Here is a 23,575-nt window from a genome sequence, read left to right as displayed (position 1 = left end):
ACTGAGCATGAGCCCAATGAGCTCCAGGGGCCTCAGCACGATTCCCAGAGACACCCTCACAACACAGCACCACACCCTCAGAGACACCCTCACATTACAACAGCACACCCTCATAACACAGAGCCACACCCTCAGAGATACCCTCACATCACAACAGCGCACCCTCAGACACACAGCACCACACACCTTCGCAACACCACAGACACCCTCACAACACAGCACCACACCCTCAGAGACACCCTCACATTACAACAGCACACCCTCATAACACAGCACCACACCCTCAGAGACACCCTCACATCACAACAGCACACCCTCATAACACAGAGCCACACCCTCAGAGATACCCTCACATCACAACAGCACACCCTCAGACACACAGCACCACACACCTTCGCAACACCACAGACACCCTCACAACACAGCACCACACCCTCAGAGACACCCTCACATCACAGAGCACACTCAGAACACAATACCACACCCTCACAACACAGCACCACACCTTCAGACACCCTCAGAACACAGCACTATACACCCTCACAACACCACACAGACACCCTCACAACACAACACCACACACTCAGAACAAAACATCACACACTATGGCTGCAGACAAGGAAAAAGCAGCAGCCCTTAATTAACAAAACAGAATTTAAGGAAAATGCATTTACAGAAAGGAAAAGGGACCTAACTGAATAAGCGAAACAATCTGGTAAGACAGAATAACCACGTACCTCTACTGCCTTGTGTAGCTAACGGAATCTTCGAAAAATAACAAAGACCAAAAGAATTTTAAGAAATTAAGAGCAAAATTCAGATCTGGAGATATTCCATAATTAGACCACCCAGCTGAAACAATTACTTGAGACATGCCAATCTGAATAACTACGCAACTCTTGACTTTACCAAAATACTTGAGCCCTTGAAGAGTACTGGATTGCATCTGTATAGAATGCGTGCAAAAACAATGATATACACTCAACCAATACACAAGACTTCACAATTCCAGAGAATGACCATGGAACAGACTTGATCCTTCCACCCCAACACTCACTAAATTTAGATACCAACAGTTAGAATTTGTCCCATTCTGATTTCGTACAGTGGCCTAAAGCAGTAGAATCACCTTAGGAGTGCTGCGCTTTCCAATTTCATCCAGATCCAAAAACATGTCCAGGTCACACCCCAGCTTCCCAAAGGTGTTCACCGAGGAGCCAAAGGGTCTGACGGTGCAGTCCGGGAAGTAGGCGGCGGCCACGTCCTCGATGAGAGAGCAGGTGAGGTAGCGCAGCCTGACGTTCTCCTCCGTCAGCTGCAGCTCCTTCAGCAGCGTGTCCAGCTGATCACCCACCTAGCTGGCCGGAACGCAAACAAGATGCAGAGCGCAGGTCACACAGGGTCCGAGACCCGGTGGCCTCAAGGGCCAGCTTCCACCAGCACTGCTGTCCTTTCAAGTCTGCCAAGTGGACTGTGTAAACGCACTCTCTAACAAGCAATAGGAAAGTGACACTGGCGAAAGCAAGCGGAGACCTTCCCCGTGCGCTGAGCGTGAAGCTGGAGGAACAGGCAAGAGGCCAGCGCCCTGGAAGAACTCAACACCACCACATTCACCTCGGGGCGGCCGGCCGGAGAGCCAGCCATGCTGCACGCGCCGCTGACTCCGGCCACCGAGACCCGAGCCCGTTTCAGCCGTCAGGCTAACCACCCGGGGTCCAACAGAAGTCTGCCATTAAAATCATTAGGCCCCCAAAATGCACTAGAATGGCAAAAAGTAAAAAAAATAAAATAAAAATAAAAGGGCAGCTTCAAACGCCCTTATTTAAAAACAATACTGAAAGCAGTTGAATAAACATCCCCCGAAAAACATGAAAGAAAAGACAGGAAATGTGAAAGGTTAGAGGCAAAGATTTTTAAGCCAGAAAACCAAACCAAAAAAACCCAGTGTTCTGATGGCTAAAGGACGGCTAAGCCGGGTCACAGCGGACACGTCTGAGGAGGAAAAGCCAAGACAAGTGCAAACAAAATTGGTAGAGAAAAGGAAGACGAAAGCGGGGGTGCTCTGAAACCTGCAGAATGCCACTTCGTCTTGCTGAGACTTTGGCATTAGGTTCTTTTTTTTTTTTTTAAAAAAAAAAACAGGCATAGTTAGACAGTGAGAGAGAGAGAGAGAAAGAAAGGTATCATTAGGTTCAAAAGAGAAAGAAAGGCTGGACTCTCCAAAAAGGCCAGAGGCTGGAACAACGCCACGCGGCCAAGTCCAGGGTACAAAGGATGCGGCTACCCGTTGTTTGGCAAATTCTGGAAGCTGCATTTTTTTAAGCAGTCCCATGAATTAATCAGAGAAATTAAAACAAATGTACCAAATGATTCTTAACACGCTGCCTCACCCATGGAGGCCACAGGACGGGCTCCAGGCCAATGCCAGTCAGCAAGACGACCCCGGTGCCGGAAGCCCAGCCTGCCCAATCCTAGCCAGGTGCCCGTGGACCGCTGCTCTCTGTGGCACGGTGCACCTGTCCCCACCGCCCGTCTCGCTGAAGCACACGGCTGAGTGCTTCCCAGGGTCCCTCTGAGCAGAGACCATGGACGTCGTGGCCCTTCCGCCAGCGGGCCTGCAGGACACTCACGCTTTCTGCCCGACAGAGGCGCTCCAGCAGCCTCTGGCTGGAAGGCGGCAGCTGCTGGCTGGCCCGCACGGAGGGGGGCTCGGAGGGCTGGCCCCCCGCGTTCTTCAGCTTCAGGCTGAGGAACCGCGACCGGAAGGGAATCGCGGCCTCGGCGCCCAGGCGTGGCGTGAGTGTCCCGCTCTGCAGGGAGCCCACGCTCTCCTTCTGGGCAAACTCCACCACAGCATAGAGGCCCTAGGGCGAGAGAAGAGACACGGCGGCTACTGCTCGTTTCCAGATGAGGGTCACGGCGCTGCACAAGGCTGCTGCCAGCGGCCCAGCTCACTCATCCCAGGCAGGTGACGACAGAACCCCGACGGGGCCCCCACACTTACGAGGCTTTCATAGAAGAAATGGTTATTAATGGGGCCGTGCTGAGACAAATACTTGAGAAACTTCTTTTCGCTGAATTTATGTGGACAATGTATTAAGACCGTCCGCTGTGCCTGCTCCCGTCTCTCCTCCTGCACCTCCGAGAATCGCTTTTTGGGGGTCTTGTCTTCAGAGCCTACGAATGAGACACAAACATTTCCACCCACGTGCAAAATCTACGACATGTCTGCGTGAGGGGGCAGAGACCGTGCAGGCCACTAAACACAACCCCTCCTCGTCTCGTCGTCGCCTGCCCTTCTGTCGCGCGCAGCAGCACCATCCGTTCATTCTCTCTCCAGCCACCATCGCAACCATCCGCTCTCTGTTTTCATGGGCTCTTCTGGAGGTACAGTGCCAAAAACAAGGGCGCCACACATTTTAAAAGGAAAATCAAGAAAATGAAATCACTCGGCTACATCCACAAATACACACGTACAAAATCTGTACACGTTAACTTTCAAAACTAAAGAGAAGGGCCCAGGGACTCGGGTACGGTGGTTAACATACTGCTTGGGACAGCCCACACTGGAGTGTCTGGGTTTTTTTTTTTTTTGACAGGCAGAGTGGACAGAGAGAGAGAGACAGAGAGAAAGGTCTTCCTTTTGCCGTTGGTTCACCCTCCAATGGCCGCCGCGGTAGCGCGCTGCGGCCAGCACACCGCGCTGATCCGAAGCCAGGAGCCAGGTGCTTCTCCTGGTCTCCCATGGGGTGCAGGGCCCAAGGACTTGGGCCATCCTCCACTGCACTCCCTGGTCACAGCAGAGAGCTGGCCTGGAAGAGGGGCAACCGGGACAGGATCGGTGCCCCGACCAGGACTAGAACCCGGTGTGCCGGCGCCGCAAGGCGGAGGATTAGCCTAGTGAGCCGTGGCGCCGGCCGAGTGTCTGGGTTTGAGTCCAGGTTCTGTTTGGGTACCGGCTTCCTGAAAAGACACCCCTGCGAGACAGCAGGGGTGAGGGTTCAAGTATTTGGGCCCCTGTCATCCAGGAGGGAAACTCCAATACAGCTTCAGGTCCCCGATTTTAACCTGGCCCAGCCCCAGCTACGGCAGGCATTAGGGGAGTGACCCAGTGGATGGGAGACTGTCTTTCTGCCTTTCAAAGAAATACAAAAAGTATGGCCGGCGCCGTGGCTTAACAGGCTAATCCTCCACCTTGTGGCGCCGGCACACTGGGTTCTAGTCCCGGTTGGGGCGCCGGATTCTGTCCCGGTTGCCCTTCTTCCAGGCCAGCTCTCTGCTATGGCCCGGGAAGGCAGTGGAGGATGGCCCAAGTCCTTGGGCCCTGCACCCGCATGGGAGACCGGGAGAAGCACCTGGCTCCTGGCTTCGGATCAGCACAATGCGCCGACCGCAGCGGCCATTGCAGGGTGAACCAACGGCAAAAAGGAAGACCTTTCTGTCTGTCTCTCTCTCTCTCACTATCCACTCTGCCTGTCAAAAAAAAAAAAAAAAAAAAAAGAAAGAAAGAAAGAAATACAAAAAGTAAATAATAAAATTTTAAAGAAACAAAAGATATTATTACAAACTTGAGTGTAGTAAGAAAAGGAGTTTTATGCTGAGTTTTCCTTTGCCAAGGGTCTTGATATGGATCTCAAACAAGTTACCAATGATCATGTGCCATATATCACAAAGAAATCAAAGCATTTAAAACCTACTTGGGGCCAGCACTGGGACTAGGGGAATAAAGCCACCACCTGCGGCGCCGGCATTCCATATGGGTGCAGGTTTGTGTCCCGGCTGCCCCGCCTCCAGTCCAGCTCCCTAATGGCCTGGGAAAGCAGCAGAAGATCACCCAAGTGTTTGGGCTCCTGCCAGCCACTTAGGAAAGACCCGCAAGAAGCACCAGCCCCTGGCTTCGGCCTGGTCCAGCCCTGGCCATTGCAGCCATCTGGGGAGTAAACCAGCGGATGGAAGATATCTCTCTGTCTCCCCCTTCTCTAACTCTTTCAAATAAATAAATAAATAAATCTTAAAATAAATATATCAACAAATAAAAATAAAGCTTAGTTGATGGACATGAAAAGCTCATGATATTACTGTAAGGAAACAGCTTTTTGTTATTTATTAATTTATTTATTTTAAAAAGACCTCTTTATTTTAAAGGCAGAGTTACAAAGGGAAGGAGGGAGGGAGGGAGGTCTTCCATCTGCTAGTTCACTCCCCAAATGACCCCAATGGCCGGAGCTGGGACAATCATCTGAAGCCAGGAGCTTCCTCCGGGTCTCCCACATGGGTGCAGGGGCCCAAGGACTTGGGCCATCTTCCACTGCTTTCCCAGGCCACAGCAGAGAGCTGGATCAGAAGTGGAGCAGCCGGGACTCAAACCAGTGCCTATATGGGATGACGGCACTGCAGGCGGTGGCTTTACCCACTGCGCCACAGACCTGGTCCCAGAAATAGCTTTTTTTCTTTCTTTCTTTATTTCAAATCATTTTAAGGCCAAGAAGTTTTAAAATTACAGGTGATAATGACAAGAGTTGTGATAATCAAGGCTTAAATTTTTTTTTTTTTTATAATTTTTTTTGGATAGGGAGAGTTATAGACAGTGAGAGACAGAGAAAGGTCTTCCTTCCCTTGGTTCACCCCCCAAATGGCCGCTATGGCGACGCACTGCACTGATCCGAAGACAGGAGCCAGGTGCTTCTCCTGGTCTCCCATGCGGGTGCAGGGCCCAAGCACTTGGGCCATCCTCCACCGCCTTCCCGGGCCACAGCAGAGAGCTGGACTGGAAGAGGAGCAGCCGGGGCAGAACCCAGCGCAAGGCTTAAATTTTAATAACCCACTAGCCACAAAGGGAAGAGCAACAATGAGATGTAAAGGAAAAACAAATCCCTTAAGTTCTACAAGAATACTAAAGTCAAACACTGGATTTCTTTTCTTTCTTTTTTTTTTTTTGACAGGCAGAGTTAGACAGTGAGAGAGACAGAGAGAAAGGTCTTCCTTCTGTTGGTTCATTTCCCAAATGGCTATTACGGCCAGCGCTGTGCCGATCCGAAGCCAGGAGCCAGGAGCTTCTTCCACTGCCTTCCCGGGCCACAGCAGAGGAGCTGGACTGGAAAAGGAGCAACCGGGACTAGAAGCTGGGGTGCCGGCGCCGCAGGCGGAGGATCAGCCTAGTGAGCCGAAGCGCCGGCCAACGCTGAATTTCAATAACTCATTTGCTTTGCTAAGAGATTTAACTTGCAGACGGGTGGCTTAAAGTACTTTTTTTTTTTTTTTAAAGATTTATTTACTTATTTGAAAAGCAAAGTGACAGAGGGTTAGCGAGAGAGACATGGAGAGAGATTTTCCATGCACTGGCTCACTCTCCAAATGCCCACAATAGCCAGGGTTGGGCCAGGCTGATGCCAGGAGCCAGGAGCTCCACCAGGTGGCAGGGACCCAAGCACCTGGGGCATCGCCTGCTGCCCCCTTGCACAGCCCAGCGCGAGGCGCACATGGGCGTGGCGGGGTGTGAGCAGGGCACGGCTGAGGGCCTTACCCAGTCCAGAAATGACCCAGTACCGACAGCGGCATTTAGAGTGAGCCCAAACTAACGTCAGAGCGGAATGCAACGTGTAGGCTTACCCCGGGGCAGAGGACGTTGTTGGTGCAGAAACGCCTCCTTCCAAAGGAGACACGCGTATTACCAAAAAACCAAAAAACCTCCCATGCACACACTTCAAGCTTCCTGCACTAACGCGAACCCGCCCCTTTAAGCGAGCGCGCGTGCTCCGCCCCAGACATAAGGAACTCCCCGGGCTTGTGTGAGCCAGGAGGCGCGGGGGAGGCCTGCACCTGCTCTCCACACGGGGGTTTGCAGCCAGAGCGCCCACAGCGAGCTCGGGGGGCTTCAGAGGGGGCCCGTGGGGAACACGCGACTCGGACATCAAGGAACGCCCAGGCCGTACAGCACGCCACAATCTTGTCACACCCAGGGCCCCCGGCGCCGCCCCGCCACCCACTGACTCCCACCTCCAGCGGGCAGGTCCCGGGGGCCCAGCCGCGCCCGCGCCCGCCAGCCACCATCTTCCCTCCGTCGCCCGCGGCGCCATCACCTGTCTCCCCGCCTCCCGGGAGCTGCTCTTCTCTGCCGATGTCTGCGGCCACAGGCCCTGCGCCGCTGAGGAGCCTGACAGCGGCGAGCCGGACGGGAGTTCTGCTCTGGGCGCAGAGGGGCGACCGGGCCAGCAGCCCTACACTGCGGGCCGCCATGGTCCAGGCAGCCCAAGCGCTGGGATGAAAGGGCAGAGGGCTTCTGCGCAGGCGCGCTGGGACGGAGCGGACGGGAAGCCTGGAGGGTCAAGCCGAGCGAAAACGCGTTCGCGTTCTGAAGCCGGGAAGATAGGGCTTGGGCCGCTTTTATTGCGGTTTCCGTAGGCCGCTAGCAGGGAGCTGGATTGGAGGGGGAGCAGATGCTTACCTGCTGGTCTGGATTGTTTCCCAGCAAGTAGAATTAAAAGAGAGCAGAGTTTCAGCCCGGGGATTAAGGTTCCTGTATCGTACGTGCTCGTACCGGGGTTCAAGGCAGCTGCTGTGGGCTCAAGTGGGTGGGTTCCTGCGGTCCAGGTGGGAGAGACCTGGCTGGAGTCCCCAGCTCCCCTCCCAGCCCAGGCTGTTGCAGGCTGTGAATCAGCAGACGGGATCCTCACCCCCACCCCCGCCTCTCAAATAATAGTAATAATAATAATAATAATAATAGCGTCTAACTATTTAAAGGAAAAGTTTACTTGGGTGCAGAAACGTTTAAAATCCGTGCATATTTGAAAACAGAGAAAATACATATTATGGGGGAAATATCATGCAAGGATTTTTGCACCACAATAGACATCTTCAAATTCCATTTTCTGCAAACTATTTAAAGTAGCTTCCCAGTGGATTCCTGCTCAGGCAGGGAGGGAGAGGGGAAAGCTAAAGCCCTAAACCCCTGGCGTCTCAGAATGCAACCTTATTTGGCAACAGGGTCACGGGCAGGTGTAACTAATGGTGATGAGGGCAGGCGTGGGAATGTGGTGAGGATGGAGCTGGGCTTCCAGGTCCCAGATCCTCGGGACCCAGCTTCCTGCCAGTGTGCACCCTGAGAGGTGGCCGCGGATGGCTCCAGTACCTGTGGTCTCTGCCACCCACGTGGGAGACCAGCATGGAGTCCTGGGCTCCTGTCTTTGGCCTGGTGAGAAAACCAGGCAGGAGATGGGAGATGTTCTTCCTCTCTCCATCGTTTTTCTGGCTTTTAAATAAAATGAAAACAAATGGACAGATTCTTTAAAAGATGAGAAGGGGAGCCCCTTTCCCTGTGTATCTGATGTCCCTGGAAGAAGCTCCTGGCTCCTGGGGCCGGTGCTGTGGCATAGTGGGTAAAGCTGTCGCCTGCAGCGCCGGCATCCCATATGGGCACTTGTTCAAGTCCCGGCTACTCCACTTCTGATCCAGCTCTCTGCTATGGCCTGGAAAGCAGAAGAAAATGGCCCAAGTGCTTGGGCCCCTGCACCTGCGTGGGAGACCCAGAAGAAGCTCCTGGCTCCTGGCTTCAGATCAGCACAGTTGCGGCCATTGTGGCTATCTGGGGAGTGAACCAGTGGATGGAAGACCTCTCTCTGTGTCTCTCTCTGTAACTCCCCTTACAAATAAATAACTTTTAAGATAGATAGATAGATAGATAGATAGATTAATAGATAAAAACAAGAGAAAGCACTGACCCTTGTGGTCGGGTCCACCCCACAGTCCTGCAGCCTGATGCTGCTATTCCAAGCACGGCCACACAGGGGCACTGCTGCTGAGGACTGGAGGGTTACTGCTGGCCTAAACCACTGGGTGTGGCTGTGGGTGTCTCCTTGTCCCCGGATTAACATCGCCCACATGGACTGTGTGTAGTCACATCAGCTTGTTTAAACATCGCCAGTGTTGTTATGATACCCATTTTATGGATGTGAAGACTGAAAACAGCAGAGAAAATTGTCACTGTTTGGAGCAACCCGAGGGGGACCTACCAGATTCAGATCAGAGTGCAGGAGGCAACATCAGTGCTTTGGCAGTTTGGGCTTTGTCTGTATTCCAAGCTAAATGTTCTTTCTTTTTGGGGGCATGCTAGGGTTTCTTTGAAAAAAAAGTTTTATCCATGTATTTATTTGAGGCAGAGTGACAGAGAGAGGGAGAGGCAGGGATAGAGTTTCCATTCACAGCCAGGGCTAGGACGGACCAGAAACAGGAGCCAGAAACTCAATCTTGGTTTCCTACATGGTTGGAGGGGCCCAGGGAAATGAGCCATCATCAGCTGCCTCCCCAGAGCACTAACAAGGGGACACCAAGTTTCTAGAGTCAGTCCAGGGACGTGACCCTTGCGAGCTTACTGTAAAACAGACTTTTGGGCTCACACCCAGGTTTATTGGAACAGAATATCTAGGGGTCGGATTCCAGACTCACGTTTTCTTCATCTCTTGGGTGTTCTAAAGCATGAGAACCACTGCTGAAGACCATGATGACATGTGTGTGCATGTCCAAGATGACACATGTGTGCCCATGGTGACGTGTGCATGCCCAGTGTGACTTCTGTGTCCATGATGTGTGTATTTACATACTGCCAACATTACATACATACTGACATGTGTGCATTTCAGCATGCCACATGTCCATGATGACATGTATGTGTCCATGTGTATGCACATTCCAACATGGCATGTGTCCATGATGACATGTATGTGTGTCCACATGTGCGGGCATTTCAGCATGACGTGTCTGGGGTGACACGTACGCGTGTCCACATGTGTTTCAACATGCTGGGGGTCCATGATGACATGTATGTGTCCACATATATGCATTTCCACATGATGTGTGTCCATGGTGACATTATGTGTGTGCATTTCAGCATGACATGTGTCTGTGGTGACACCTATGTGTGTCCACATGTGCGTTTCAACATTCCATGTGTCCATGGTGACATCTATGGGTGTCCACGTGTGTGCGCGTTTCAACATGCTGTGTGTCCATGATGACATGTATGTGTCCACGTGTGTGCATGTCCATGGGACATGCTTCTTAGCTTATTGCCTTGAAGAGTTTGTTTTACCATACGAGAAGCATCTGAGCTAACCCAGTTATTGCTGCGATAAAACACTTTCTTCCTTGGAGAGCAAAGCAGGGCTTTGTGCCTGTGCTGTGTCATGCATTAATTCCTTTACCTAGAGTCCAAAGAGTTTATTAAGTCACTTAAATCATGATCCCATCTGTTAATTTATTTATTTCATTGAGATGGAGAGAGACAGAAAGAGTCAGAGGTCTCCCATTCGCTACGTCATCCTCCACATGCCTGCCACAGCAGAGCCTGGGCCAGGCCCAACCAGGGGCCAGGAACTCAGTTTGGATCCTAGTATTTGAGCCACCACTGCTAACCCCACGGGGCGTGCATCAGCAGGGAGCTAGATCTACAAGCGGGATGGGGACTCGAACGTGAGATACGGGCATCCAACCTGATGTCTCAGCCTCTGAGGCAGCTGACTGCCTTCAGCTCTCATCTCACCATCGTGAGATCTTTGAGCTCAGACCCAGGGGACCCAGGATCTGAGACACACCATAACCCAGGGAGACATGCTCATGTCCCTTTTGCCACACTTAACACGAGGGGTCTCCCCAAAGTTCAGGGGAAATGTACTTCGTGAAAAAAACTAGGCATAGACTTAAAAAATTGTTGTACCAACATAAACCTATTTTTTAAAAGAGTTATTTATTTGAAGTGCAGTTATAGAGACAGAGTGAGAGGGAAAAACAGAGAGAGAGAGAGAGAGAGAGAGAGAGAGATCTTCCATCCAGTGATTCACTCCACAGATGGCCATAACGGCCAGGGCTGGGCCAAGCTAAAGCCAGGAGCCAGAAGCTTCTTCCTGGTCTTCCACGTGGGTGCAGGGGCCCAAGCACTTGGGTCATCTTCTACTGCTTTCCCAGGCACATTAGCATGGAGCTAGATCAGAAGTGGAGCAGCCGGGTTTCCAACTGTCATCCGTGTGGGATGCAGGCATTGCAGGCAGCGGCTTTACCACTATGCCACAGCGCTGGCTCCCGGTCAAGCCACTCCTGCTTGGTCTGTGGCTGCCTAGCTGGGTTAGAGAAAGAGCAGTCCACCAGAGGGCCTCATGGGAAGGCTCCAAGCTGTGCAAAACTGGACTTGCTTTTGTCTTACCCAGTATTCAAACAAAGGAGCACAAACCCAGACTTCAAGACACTAATAAGGGGGCCGTTGTGGCTTAACAGGCTAATCCTTCACCTGCGGCACTGGCATCCATATGGGCATGGATTCCAGTCTTGGCTGCTCCTCTTCCCACCCAACTCCCTGCTAACGTGCCTGGGAAAACAGCAGAAGTTGGCCCAACTGTATGAGCCCCTGTACCTACATGGGAGACCTGGATGAAGCTCCTGACTCCTGGCTTCGGATTGGCCAACCTCTGGCCATTGAAACCATTTGGGGAGGGACCCAGTGAATGGAGGACCTCTCTCTCTCTCTGCCTCTCAAACAAATAAATAAATCTTTTTTTTTTTTTAATTTTTGACAGGCAGAGTGGACAGTGAGAGAGAGAAACAGAGAGAAAGGTCTTCCTTTGCAGTTGCCTCACTCTCCAATGGCGCCGCATCACGCTGATCCAAAGGCAGGAGCCAGGTGTTTCTCCTGGTCTCCCATGGGGTGCAGGGCCCAAGCACTTGGGCCATCCTCCATTGCACTCCCGGGCCATAGCAGAGAACTGGCCTGGAAGAGGAGCAACTGGGACAGAATCCGGCGCCCCGACTAATGAGATCTCCCAGGGGGCCCTAAGAACTCTGTGGAAAGGCTTTGAGTCACCAATTTTCTCATGCAAACGTCCTGCTGCTGCTCGACCTCAGAGAGTTTTCCAAGAACTCGAGGGGGATTTGCAGTGGGACAGTCCAGTTCACAGGGTGAAAATGAAACCATCCGGGCTGCTGATGCCACAGAGCCAGCGCGATCGGGAGGGGAGGCGCTCAGGGAAACCGGAAGGGTCTGCATTTAAAACACACCCACAGAGCTCTGGCTGCAGCCTGCGCAGTCACTCCCCAGGGCTGCTCCGCGCACAGACCCCGAGCTTCTGCTACCAGCGGGAGCTTTTTGCACGTTGAAAGAAAAACCCAAATGCCTCAAATGCCTCTGCCTCTAGCCCGGCTCCTTTCCCCTGCATGGGACAGGTCCAGTGTTTTGCTCTCCAAATGCCTTCTCCCCTTCTGTGTGTTCCCTTTCTGTGGTCTGCATTTAGTCAGCGACATCGTCAACTCATTTACAAGGAGCTTGCTTGTGTAAATAAGAACCCTAAAGCTCCGCGGGATTAAACAGCTTCTGCAAATCACACAGCCGGTAAAAGGCAAAACAGACAAACCAAAGGCGTCTGATGTCAGTAACTCGAAAACCCATGTTCTTTTTAATTTTTTTAATCTCAGGTTTTCCAACAAGCTATATATTTATAAAAATGCTACATAACTAGTTATATTTTATTAGAGATATATGTAGAGCAACATTTCTCTATATATCACTTCTTTAAAAAGGAGCTGACAGGCGGGCATCTGACTTTGGTTAAGACCTTGCTGATAATGCCAGCATCCCATATCTGGATGCCTGGTTTGAGTCCCTGCTGCTCCACTTCTGATCCAGCTCCCTGCTAATGCGAACCCCGGGAGGTAACAGGTGATGGCTCAAGTGCTTGAGCCGCTGCAATCCACATGGGAGACCCGGATGGAGTCCTGGGCTCCTGGGTTCAGTCTGGCCCTGACGGGGCTGTTGTGGACATTTGGGGAGTAAAGAGGTGGATGTTCTCTCCTCTCTTTGTGTCTCTTTCTCTCTGTCTTTTTGTCTTTCAAATAATATGGAAATTAAATAAGCTTTTCCTTTAGCACAGGAGCTGCAGGTTATAGTTGGGTCAGCAAAGCTGGCCTCTAGATCTGGCTCTGTTACTCACTGGCACGGGGCCTCTGAGTGGCCTGTAGTGGCTTCTGGGCCGTCATTTATATGGCAAATGTGTTGGATTAAAGAACCTAGAAGAACTCTGCCTGCTTTGAGAATCTGTCCACACCAAGTAGTAACAAAACTGAAGCAACATATTGAACCGAAAAGCAGCTGATCATCCACAGTGAATTCTTTGTAAAAGACTTTATTTGTTTGAAAGGCAGAGTTACAGAGAGAGAGAGAAAGAAAGAGAGAGAGAGAGAGAGAGATTTGTCTTCTAACTGTTGGTTCAATCGCCAAATGACCACAACAGCCAGGCTGGGCCAGGCTGAAGCCAGGAGCCAGGAACTCCAACCAGGCCCAAGGACTTGGGCCATCTTCTGCTGCCTTCCCAGGTGCAATTGCAGGGAGCTGGATCAGAAGTGGAGCAGCTGGGATTTGAACTGGTGCTCCTGTGTTACAGTGGCAGCTTAACCCTCGGGACCCACACTGGCCCCTATGGGGACTTTTGACATATGCCTGGTTGCTATAATCTACCGCATTATTACTTTTTTTGGAGAGGTAGAGAGACAGACAGATAGACACAGAGAGAGAAAGAGAGCGAGAGTGAGAGTGAGAGCGAGAGCGAGAGCGAGAGAGAGAGAGAGAGAGAGGGAGAGTTCTTATCATTGGTTCGCTCCCCAAATGCCTGCAATGACCAGAGCTGGCCAGATCTCGCACATGCTCAGCTATCACTGCTGTCTCCCCAGGTCTGCATTAGCAGGAAGCTGGATTCAGGTGCCACAGCTGGGAATTGAACCCAGGCACTCCCACAGGGGGGCACCCACAGCACTGTTTTTACATGAGGGTCACGTTCTAGGGCAGGTCCCTCCTGACCTGAGCAAGGTCCCTCCCAATGCATCGCCCTACCTTCTCTCCACTACCTCTGCCCTGTGCTCGCTCCTTGTCTGCACTTGTCCCCAGCATCCTCTCTTTCCACCTAAGCTGCACACCCCATGAAGCCCAGGAAGTTCTGTGCAGTGGTCCTCCATGGCTGCTAGCCTGTGGCCCAACTATGTTGGATGAACAGATAAGTGAGCCAATTGTCTTTAAAACAGGAGACTGGTTGCTCTTTTCTCATTTGCAAGGTTTTTAAAATGAATGAATTGATGATTTTCATTTTGTTTGAAAGGCAGAGAGAGAGAGAGAGAGAGAGAGAGAGAGAGAGAGATCTTACATTTGCTTGTTCACTCCCCAAATGCCTGCAATAGCCAGATTTGGGCCAGGCCGAAGCCAGGATTCTAGACCTCCATCCAGGTCTCCCATGTGGGTGGCAGGGACCCAAGCACTTGAGCCATCATCTGCTGCCTCCCTGGGTGCAGGGAGGCTGATGGGAAGTAGAGGCAGAACTTGAACCCAGGCACTCTGCAATGGAATGTGGGTGTTCCAAGCGGCACCTTAGTTGCTATGCCAAATGCCTACCACTTGGCAAAGTGAACTGAAGAAGTGAGTGGCTGGAGGTGACTGTAATAAAACTGAACCATGCATTATTAAAAAAAAAGAGAGAGAGAGAGAAATGCTGCTAGCAGGGACCATGACCTGAGTGTTGGAACCGGGTGTAAATTTCATTATCTCCACTTTCCAGAATGTCTGTACTGGGCAGGATTCTGCAACCAGCCCGTGCTACAGCTGGGTCAGGGTGTTCAGACAGCTGGTTGCACACTGTTTAAATTTGTACTTATTTCCATTCACTGTGTTTGAAAGGCAGAGAGATGGAAAGAGATCTTCCATCCACTGGTTTACTCTCAAATGTCCCCAACAGCCAGGACTGGACAAGCCAAAGCCAGGAGCCCGGAACTCCATCCAGTTCTCCCTCCAAGTACATGAACCGTCCCCTGCAGCCTCCAGGGTGTGCATGAGCAGGAATCTGGATCGGAAGTGGAGCCCCCCCCACCCCGGGACTTGAACTGGGTGCTCCTACATGGGATGCAGGTTCCCAAAGTCACGACTTAAGCGCCTGAACACACCAGTGCACGGTGAGTGTTTTCTGATACACAAGACAGGGTTCATTCAACACCACATTCTCCCTTTCCTAGTACTCACTAACATGTACGTTCAGTTTTCAGAAAGCACAAACTCTCGGTGCGTTGTCTTCATTGGCATTCTCCTGAGAGCGGTTAAGCTGATGACCCAAGCGTGGCGAGAAAGGCATCCAAAGCTTCCCTTTCTTTAACTGGAATGGGGACACTGGTCTCATTCCAGCCTGCCACCCGCCCAGCTCTGTGACCAGATGATGTTCCACGAATCTGGGCTCTGAGGGGCAAACATAGGACACCCACTGGGCAGCAGCTGAGTGAGCAGGAATGAACAAGCGTGGTGGGCATTGGGCAAAGCTAGGATGGGGGGATACTGGGGTAGGGCTGCAGGTGGGAGTCAGGGGGCGACATGGATGGATCTCTGGCAGCTGCAGCAACCTGGAGTCCACTGAGAGACCTGGGTCTCTCTGGGCTGCCTGAGTGACTTTGCACCTGCTCAGTGCAAGAATCCAATAACCCAATGGCTACACCATCTAGAAAGTGATCATGTAGGGCCCCCATTTCGGCTTGGTGCACTGTCTGAGCCATCCTGGACAAGTGACTACTTGCTACTTACAGTGATTTTCTGGGTTAGTACTGAAAGCTAAGAAGTAATTCAGGCCAGAACCACGGCTCAATAGGCTAATCCTCTGCCTTGCGCACTAGTTTCTAGTCCCGGTCGGGGCACCAGATTCTGTCCCGGTTGCCCCTCTTCCAGGCCAGCTCTCTCCTGTGGCCCAGGAGTGCAGCGGAGGATGGCCCAAGTCCTTGGGCTCTGTACCCGCACAGCAGACCAGGAGAAGCATCTGGCTCCTGGCTTCGGATCAGCGAGATGCACCGGCCGCAGCGGCCATTGGAGGGTGAACCAATGGTAAAAAGGAAGACCTTTCTCTCTGCCTCTCTCTCTCTCACTGTCCACTCTGCCTGTCAAAATAAATAAATAAATAAATAAAAATAAACAAAAAGAAGTAATTCAAAGTGTTCCAGGATCGGTGCTGTGGCATAGCGGTAAAGCTTTGCAATGCAGGCATTCCATATGGGTGCTGGTTTAAGTCCCGGCTGCTCCACTTCTGATCCAGCTCCCTGCTAATGTGCCTGGGACAGCAGCAAAAGATGGCCCAAGTGCTCGGGCCTCTGCAACCAACATAGAAGACACAGAGGAGGCTCCTGGCTCCTGGCTTCAGATCGGCCCAGTCCCAGCCGTTGTGGCCATTGGTGGAGTGAACCAGTGGATGGAAGACCTCTTTGTCTCTCCCTCTATCTTTATAACTCTGCCTTTCAAATAAATAAGTAAATAAATCATTAAAAAAAAAAAAGTGTTCCATTTTTTTCAAAAGCATTTTAGCAGAGAATCAACAGGTGCATACCTGAATTCACTTTTCACCTGCTGTCAGAGAAGTGGGTTTTCAGCAGGCTTTGATAAGACAGAAAGTAAAATGAAAACCAGGTTGTTTGTTTTCCCCCTTTTTATAAAGAAAGAAACCCAAAAGCTCCCTGAGTTGGACTGACTCGCCTTAGGTCACAGGGGCAGAAAATGGGGAAGCAGAGTTGGATCCAAAGCACGTTCTTTCCACGTGGACAGTATTTCCCAGTGAGAGCCCCCTGGCATTTTCTGAAATTCAGATGTCGGGGGCCCAGGCGCACATGTACAGAGTGAGAATTTCCCAGGGGATTCCGGCCAGGCGGCTGGGAAGGCCTGGCCCACTGTCCGCAGGCAATCAGGGTCTGAGAGCTCCTGGGTGGCCACACACTCTGCTCTGCAGGAGGCCGTCTGACACCTGCATCCCACTGGGAGTGGGGTTCTGAGTCCCGAGTCCTCCTCCACTTCCCATCCAGCATTCCTGCTTACACTCCCCCTGGGAGGCGGCAGGGGATGGCTCAGGTATGTACCCTGCCACCCATGAGGGAGAGCTGGCTGGAGTTCCCGGCTCCTGGCTTTGTCCTGCCCCAGTCCTGGCTGTTGCAGGCATTTGGGAGTGAACCAGTGGGTGGAAGATCTCTCTTCATCTCTCCCTCTGCCTTACAAATAAAACAAATAGAATAGGAATGTGAACATCACGCAAGCAGCTGTCTGAGCACCCTGGCCCAGCTGTAGCACTGGCTGATCCCTGTGATAGGAATGCTCCCTCCATGGCAAGTTTCAAGCTCCCTTGGTGAGGCCTCTGGACAGGAGGTTGGAGAGAGACCATCATGGAGCGTATCCACCAGGTGGACACCATGTACGGGCCTGGTTGCCTCCATAGCAATCAGGAAGCCGTATCATGCTAGCATCTATGGACTTTGTCATGTCTGGGTTGCATCTGGTCTGGTCATGTCTGGTCACTCTCCTGCAGATCTTACTTGTAACTTGCAGGTACAGAGGCCCAGTGACGTGGACCATCTTCTACTGCTTTCCTAGGCACATTAGCAGGGAGCTGGATCAGAAGCAGAGCAGCTGGGACTTGAACCAGTGCCCATGGCAGCTCAGTGTCACAGGCAGTAACTTAACCTACTGCGCCACAACGCCGACTCCAAAACGCACTCCCTTTTGATGCTATGTTTAATGTGATCAGAGACTAACATGACTTCACTCCTATGTGATCCAGCCACCAAAGCATCTTGGTACTAAAAGTGCTGACGAACACTCATGCACGGGTTTCCTATAAAAAGCAATGACTCCGTTGGCATTTGCTTTTAGTCCTAGAACATGACTGGTACAGCCTGCACCGGTCTCCAAACTACAGTTGCTGCCATTGCGACAGTATTAAGAAGTGATTGAGGGGCTGGCACTGTGGTGAAGCGAGCATGCCGTATTCTCATAGGGGCGCCGGTTCGAGTCCTGGTTGCTCCACTTCTGATCCAGCTCTGTGCTGTCACCTAGGAAAGCAGTGGAAGATTGTCCAAGCGCTTGGGCCCCTGCACCTGCGTGGGAAGAAGCTCCTGGCTCCTGACTTTGCATCGGCCCAGTTCCAGCTATTGCAGCCATTTGAGGAGTGAACCAGCGGATTGAAGACCTCCGTCTGTCTCTCAGCCTCTGCCTCTCTGTAACTCTGCCTTTCAAATACATAAAATGTTTAAAAAAAAAAAAAAGTGATTGATTTAGCTGTGAGGGTTTCCCCTAGGGAATGGGATTAGGCCCTGACAAAAGATACTTCCCAGGGCATCGGGCATACCCTCCCTGCAGGCAGGACCTGGGAGCTCCCTGGAGAGGCAGAACCCTCCTTGGGCTGCTGAACTGCTGTGGCTTTGATCTTGGACTACTCAGCTTCGCCAAATGTGATAAAATTGTTATTTATTTGAAAGGCAGAGCTAGAGAGACAGAGAGCTCTTCCATTTGCTGATTCACTCCCCAAATGGCTGGGGCTGGGCTGGGCTAAAGCCAGGAGCCTCCAGGAGCTTCTTCTAGGTCTCCCACATGGGTGCAGGGGCCCAAGGACTTGGCTTTGAGCTCATCAGCTTCCCAAGGCACTGCACGTGAAGAGTATTTCAAGGGAGTCTAATAAGTGACTGTTTCTGCAAGTTACTGCCTGGTTTCTGTTTTCTCTACCCATGCATCTACACTTGCACATACAGAAGGGGCTCAGATGGGAAGCAGCCACATTTTTTAACCAATTCCTTTCCTGACCCTAGCAACATGTCAACAATTTTCTGTGTAGTAGGCAGTACCCATTCCACAAAGCATTTGCAGGCATGGCTCAGTGCTGGCAAGGACCAGGAGGTTAACGGCGAGCAGCAGGAGGCACACGGGTAATACCCACAAACCCAACTGGGGCTCCCGCACAGCAGAGCAGAGGAGCAGGGGATTGGGGCAGCGTCACCACTGAGCCTCGCCCCGCCTCCCTGAAGTATGACCCATGGCAGCTTCCGTACCAGCCTGAGGACAGGGCCTTGCCCAGTTCCCGGGAGCCCTGTGGTCATCTCAGAAGGCCATGGTGAAGAAGTGCTTCACAAGGAGTTTCCATATGCGAGGGGAAACAGAGAGCAATGGTTTCAGTTTTCAAAGTATGGTTCGAGAACCTCAGCTTTGGGGAAGTCACAACACCAAGCCAGCAATGATTAAAAAAAGAAAAAAAAAATCTAAGACCTCTTGCCGAAGAGCTTCACGTAGTAGGGCGCTCGAGGGCCCTGAGTTTTGGCGTTGCAAACAACAGGCACCTGCCAAGGGCAGCAGGGACTCCCCTGCCCTTCCCAAGGCGCTTCCCCCTGGAGGGAGCACTTCTCTCTCCTTTCCCCCGCGTGCAGATTCTACCTCTGCCTGGGGCTCCATTCCCCTGGCCAAGGTTTCAAAAGAAAGAAGGGGACAGCAAAGACTGCCCCTTCCACCTGTGTCTGTGTGCCTCCCTGGGGCCTGGGGAGGTTGGGCGGGGCTGAGGGCATCACTTACTGATGGGCCAGAAATGCATTGCAGCTGCTCCTGGCTTTCCTGCCTAAGGCTCCGGGACCTGCTGCTTTGCAGAGTCTAACAATGCACCTCACGGTTTCTTGCAGATCTGGGGGACACCCCTGATGCGCCCCCACAAAGCTAGGCTGAGCACTGGTCCACTAGCCGGCAGCTGCAAGATACGCTGGGACTGGGACTGGTCACGGCTCAGGGAGGGAGGTTTCAGGTAGAGGTACCAGAGGGGCGTGACCAAAGCCTCAGGCACTACAGATTCCCACACTGGGGAGGGACTTCTGTCTCTCCACCTGCACTGGAGGCTCCATCCTGGGGCTCACGTACCTTATTAATGGGGTCCAAGTTAACAGCTTAAACAGTGCGAGTATTTTTTTTTTTTTTGCCTCGTAAAGCTTTGCCACTTTAAAACAACACACAAAAAAGGGCAACTGTATTTGAACTGCATTCAATTATCCTAGGAAACTTACGTATGGCAATGAAAGAAAAAGAACTAGGGCTGGCATCATGGCACAGTAGGTTACACCACGGCCTGAGACACTGACATCCCGTGGGAGCTCTGGTTCCTGTCCCAGCTGCTCCACTTCCGATCCAGGTTCCTGCTAATGAGTCTGGGAAAGTGGAGGAAGATGGCTCAAGTGCTTGGTCCCCTGCACCTGCATGGGAGCCAGGGATCGAATGCCAGACTACTGGCTTTTCCCTGGTCCACCCTAGGCCATCGTGGCCATTTGGGTAGTGAACCAGTAGATAGAAGATCTCTCTCAGCCTCTCCCTTTGTCTCTGTAACTCTGCCTTTCAAATAAATAATCTTTTTGTTTGTTTTTGAGAATAAGAACTACCAGATTTTTAAGCAGTTTTAACCATTTAAATGATTTAAAGGGGCAGGCACTATGACACAGTGGGTTAACGCCCTGGCCTGAAGCGCCGGCATCCCATATGGGCGCCAGTTCGAGTCCTGGCTGCTCCACTTCCGATCCTGCTCTCTGCTATGGCCTGGGAAGGCAGTAAAAGATGGCCCAAGTCCTTGGGTCCTTGCACCCACGTGGGAGACCCGGAAGAAGCTCCTGGCTCCTGGCTTCAGATTGGCGTAGCTCCGGCAGTTGTGGCCATCTGGGGAGTGAACCATTGGATGGAAGACCTCTCTCTGCCTCTCCTTCTCTCCCTTGTAACTCTGACTTTCAAGGAAAATAGATTAAAAAAATCTTTAAAAAATAAAATAAATGATTTAAAGACAATGTTAATTTCATTTTTTAAAAAAGATTTGTTTATTTATTTGAAAATCAGCATTACACAGAGAGAGAAGAGGAGGCAGAGAGAGAGAGGTCCTCCATCCACTGGTTCACTCCTGCATGGACCAGAAGCCAAGAGCCAGGAGCTTCTTCCAGGTCTCCCACGTGGGTGCAGGGCCCAAGCACTTGGGCCATCTTCTACTGCTTTCCCAGGCATACAGAGAGCTGGATGGGAAGTGGAGCAGCCGGGACTCAAACCAGTGCCCATATGGGATGCCGGCACTGCAGGCAGTGGCTTTACCCACTGTGCCACAGCACCGGCCCCAATAATTTCACATTTAGTACCTACATAGCTATACAGTTGTTCATCTGAGGAGTCTTATTAGAAGCGAGACAAGATCATCACTTAAACATTGTGATTAGCAAATAGTTGTTTCAACATAAAACCATACAGAAAAGTCATGCTCCTGGAAGTTCCTCTTCACAAGTATCTTATTTAAAGGTTCACTCAAAGCCAGCATGTAATTTTCTCCCTTTGATAACTTGTAAAAGAAAAATGAACTTTTCTTTTTCCCAAGCTACATATATAAGAGAACTTCAAAAAGTTCTTGGAAAATGGAATTAAAAGGGAAGTTTATTTGAGTGCAAAACATTTTGAAATCCATGCAAAGGTTTTTCATGTTGCCATAGACATTTTGAAGTAGCTTCTAGGAATTCCCCAATTTATTCCAGGATTCCCTCTTTTAAAATATGAAAAAGGCTAGAAAAAAGTGTCTCACTTTTCCTTAATGTGTGTGAAGCTTTGCGATTCCATAGCAGAATAGGCTGAGGAAGTCTGCCTACCCCTTGTGAATGCTGATATCTGTCTGGATTTCCAAACTGCAGCTAACAAGCCCATTATTGAGTCACCCTAGGAGTGGACAAAGTCTCTTGGGCAAAGAGAGAAGGATTCCCGGTTGCCCCTCTTCCAGGCCAGCTCTCTGCTGTGGCCAGGGAGTGCAGTGGAGGATGGCCCAAGTGCTTGGGTCCTGCACCCCATGGGAGACCAGGAGAAGCACCTGGCTCCTGCCATCGGATCAGCGCGGTGCGCCGGCCGCAGCGCGCTACCGCGGCGGCCATTGGAGGGTGAACCAACGGCAAAAGGAAGACCTTTCTCTCTGTCTCTCTCTCACTGTCCACTCTGCCTGTCAAAAAATTAAAAAAAAAAAAAAAAAAAGAGAGAGAGAGAGAGAAGGATTGCAACATAATTTGCAAGTGTATTTTGCTGGCTCCAAACAGCTTCTAGAGAGCGGCTTGTGGTGCACTTTTCTTTCTTTCTTTCTTTCTTTCTTTCTTTCTTTCTTTCTTTCTTTCTTTCTTTCTTTCTTTCTTTGAACAAAAATGTTTTCCATGAGATTGATGAAGTGTGTTTACATTTCTGAGAAGCAGAGAGACAGACAAAGGCACACACACAGAGAGAGAGAACGAGCGCTTCCACTCATTGGCTCACTCCCCAAATGCCAGAATTAGGTCAGGTTGAAGCCAAGAGCTGGGAGCTCCATCCAGGTTGTCCAGGTGCCTGGCAGGTGCACCTGAGCCATCTGCACTGCCCCGCAAGGGTCTGCATTGGCAGGCAGCTGGCCTTGGGCGCAGGAGGAACGTCTAACCCAGCTACCCGGATATGGGCTGTGAGCTGACAGGGCTGAACACGTGATGCCCTTCAGAATGACTTCTGGACTAAGCTCCGCGGCTGAGCCCATTCTCAGAGGCACCCTAATAACTCACTGCGCTCCAGGTGGCTTTTGCTCGGTGTATAAACAGGGCTCGCTTGAGAACCCTGCAGGCTCTACCTCCATCTGAATATTTCTTTCCCAAATTGGGTGTGGCTTTTCATGAGCTCATTCCAGGGCGCGGGCGTTGTGCCGCTGTATTTTTAAAACGCTTCCAATGTTGTCCGAAAACAAAGAGGGAGGGCCTTCTCTCGCTCTGCGAGTCCGGTTTCTGCAGGGACTGGGATCATTGGCGCCTGGGCCAGAGCCACGGCCAGCGTGTTGGTGCGGGGTCGGCGCGGCTTCTCCTCCCGTACCGCCTCGCTCCAGGCCCCGCGCCCCTGGATGCGCACAAGTTCCTCGCTGCTTCTGTCACAGCACTCCCCTGCGTGCTGGGGCTGCCAGCAATTCTCCTGGGACCTCCCTGGAAGGAACTCGCTTTGCACAGGGTCCTACGCGGCTTTTTGGCACGGCAGAGCCAGGATGAGCGAGCTCGGGCCGGGGCGGGCGGGCAGGTGCGGCCACGCAGATACCGGGAGTGACGCGCCTCCTCCCTAGATCTCTCTTGAAACCGCGCCTGGGGTACGCGCTGCAGAGAAGTGCCAGGTGCGCAGCCCCCCCCCCCGGGGGGGGGCGGGGCTCCAGGTGCGCGAAGATTGGCGCAGGTGCCCGATGCTTGCAGGGTAGTGCCACACGCCAGCTCCACTCACTGCACACTGCAAAGCGCAAACGCAGCTTGCGCCGGCCAAATCCAGGGGCCCCTCCAGACGCCAACTCCGCCCCTTCCCCCTCTCCCGCGCCCCGTCCCGAGTCGGCAGTACCCTTTCTCCTTCTCAGAAGACGCGCGAGCCTCAGAACCCAAACCCGGTCGGCGCGCAGGTCTGGGAAGGCTACAAACGCGGCTGGGCCCCTCCGTGCCCCGCCCAGGATGTTCCCCGGGGCCTAGGGTGCCCGTGCAGGGCGCGCCGGGCGAGGCCAGGTCTCTCCGGGGCTGTCCTGCCCGGCTCCGCCGTTCGCGCTCCCCGGTCGGTGCGGATCCCCGGCGAGCGAGGCGGGTCCCCGACGTTGCGCCCCGCCTCCAGCTCCTCCCCGCGGGCCCACGGTGCCCGGCAGAGGGGGGAGCACGGAATTTCCCGGCGCTGGTGCTCCGGCTTCCCCAGCGAGCGGGCGGGCTCGTTCTGTTTACGAAGAGAAAGGGGAAATGGAAAAGGCGGGGA

At 52.2% G+C, this 23,575-nt stretch overlaps 1 protein-coding gene across 2 annotated transcripts in view; it reads right to left on the bottom strand.

Moving 5' to 3' along the window:
• Positions 1 to 23,286, bottom strand: part of MTPAP (mitochondrial poly(A) polymerase) — a 40,408-nt gene extending 17,122 nt beyond the window's left edge. The window contains exons 1-5 of one of the 2 annotated variants that reach the window (XM_062211114.1): positions 22,375 to 23,286; positions 7,080 to 7,416; positions 3,005 to 3,177; positions 2,631 to 2,864; positions 1,130 to 1,354 (exon numbers count right to left, since the gene is read on the bottom strand). In XM_062211114.1, the coding sequence (XP_062067098.1) occupies positions 1,130 to 1,354; positions 2,631 to 2,864; positions 3,005 to 3,177; positions 7,080 to 7,236 (789 nt within the window). In that variant the 5' untranslated portion in view covers positions 7,237 to 7,416; positions 22,375 to 23,286. The remainder of the gene's footprint in view (positions 1 to 1,129; positions 1,355 to 2,630; positions 2,865 to 3,004; positions 3,178 to 7,079; positions 7,417 to 22,374) is intronic. The other variant, XM_062211115.1, reaches the window with a different exon arrangement.
• Between the last annotated feature and the right edge of the window lie 289 nt (positions 23,287 to 23,575).

The sequence above is a fragment of the Lepus europaeus genome, chromosome 14 (assembly GCF_033115175.1).
Source record: "Lepus europaeus isolate LE1 chromosome 14, mLepTim1.pri, whole genome shotgun sequence".
In the NCBI taxonomy this organism is placed as follows: domain Eukaryota; kingdom Metazoa; phylum Chordata; class Mammalia; order Lagomorpha; family Leporidae; genus Lepus; species Lepus europaeus.
Note: the sequence above shows the minus strand (reverse complement) of the source record. Positions and strands in the feature narration are given on the sequence as shown.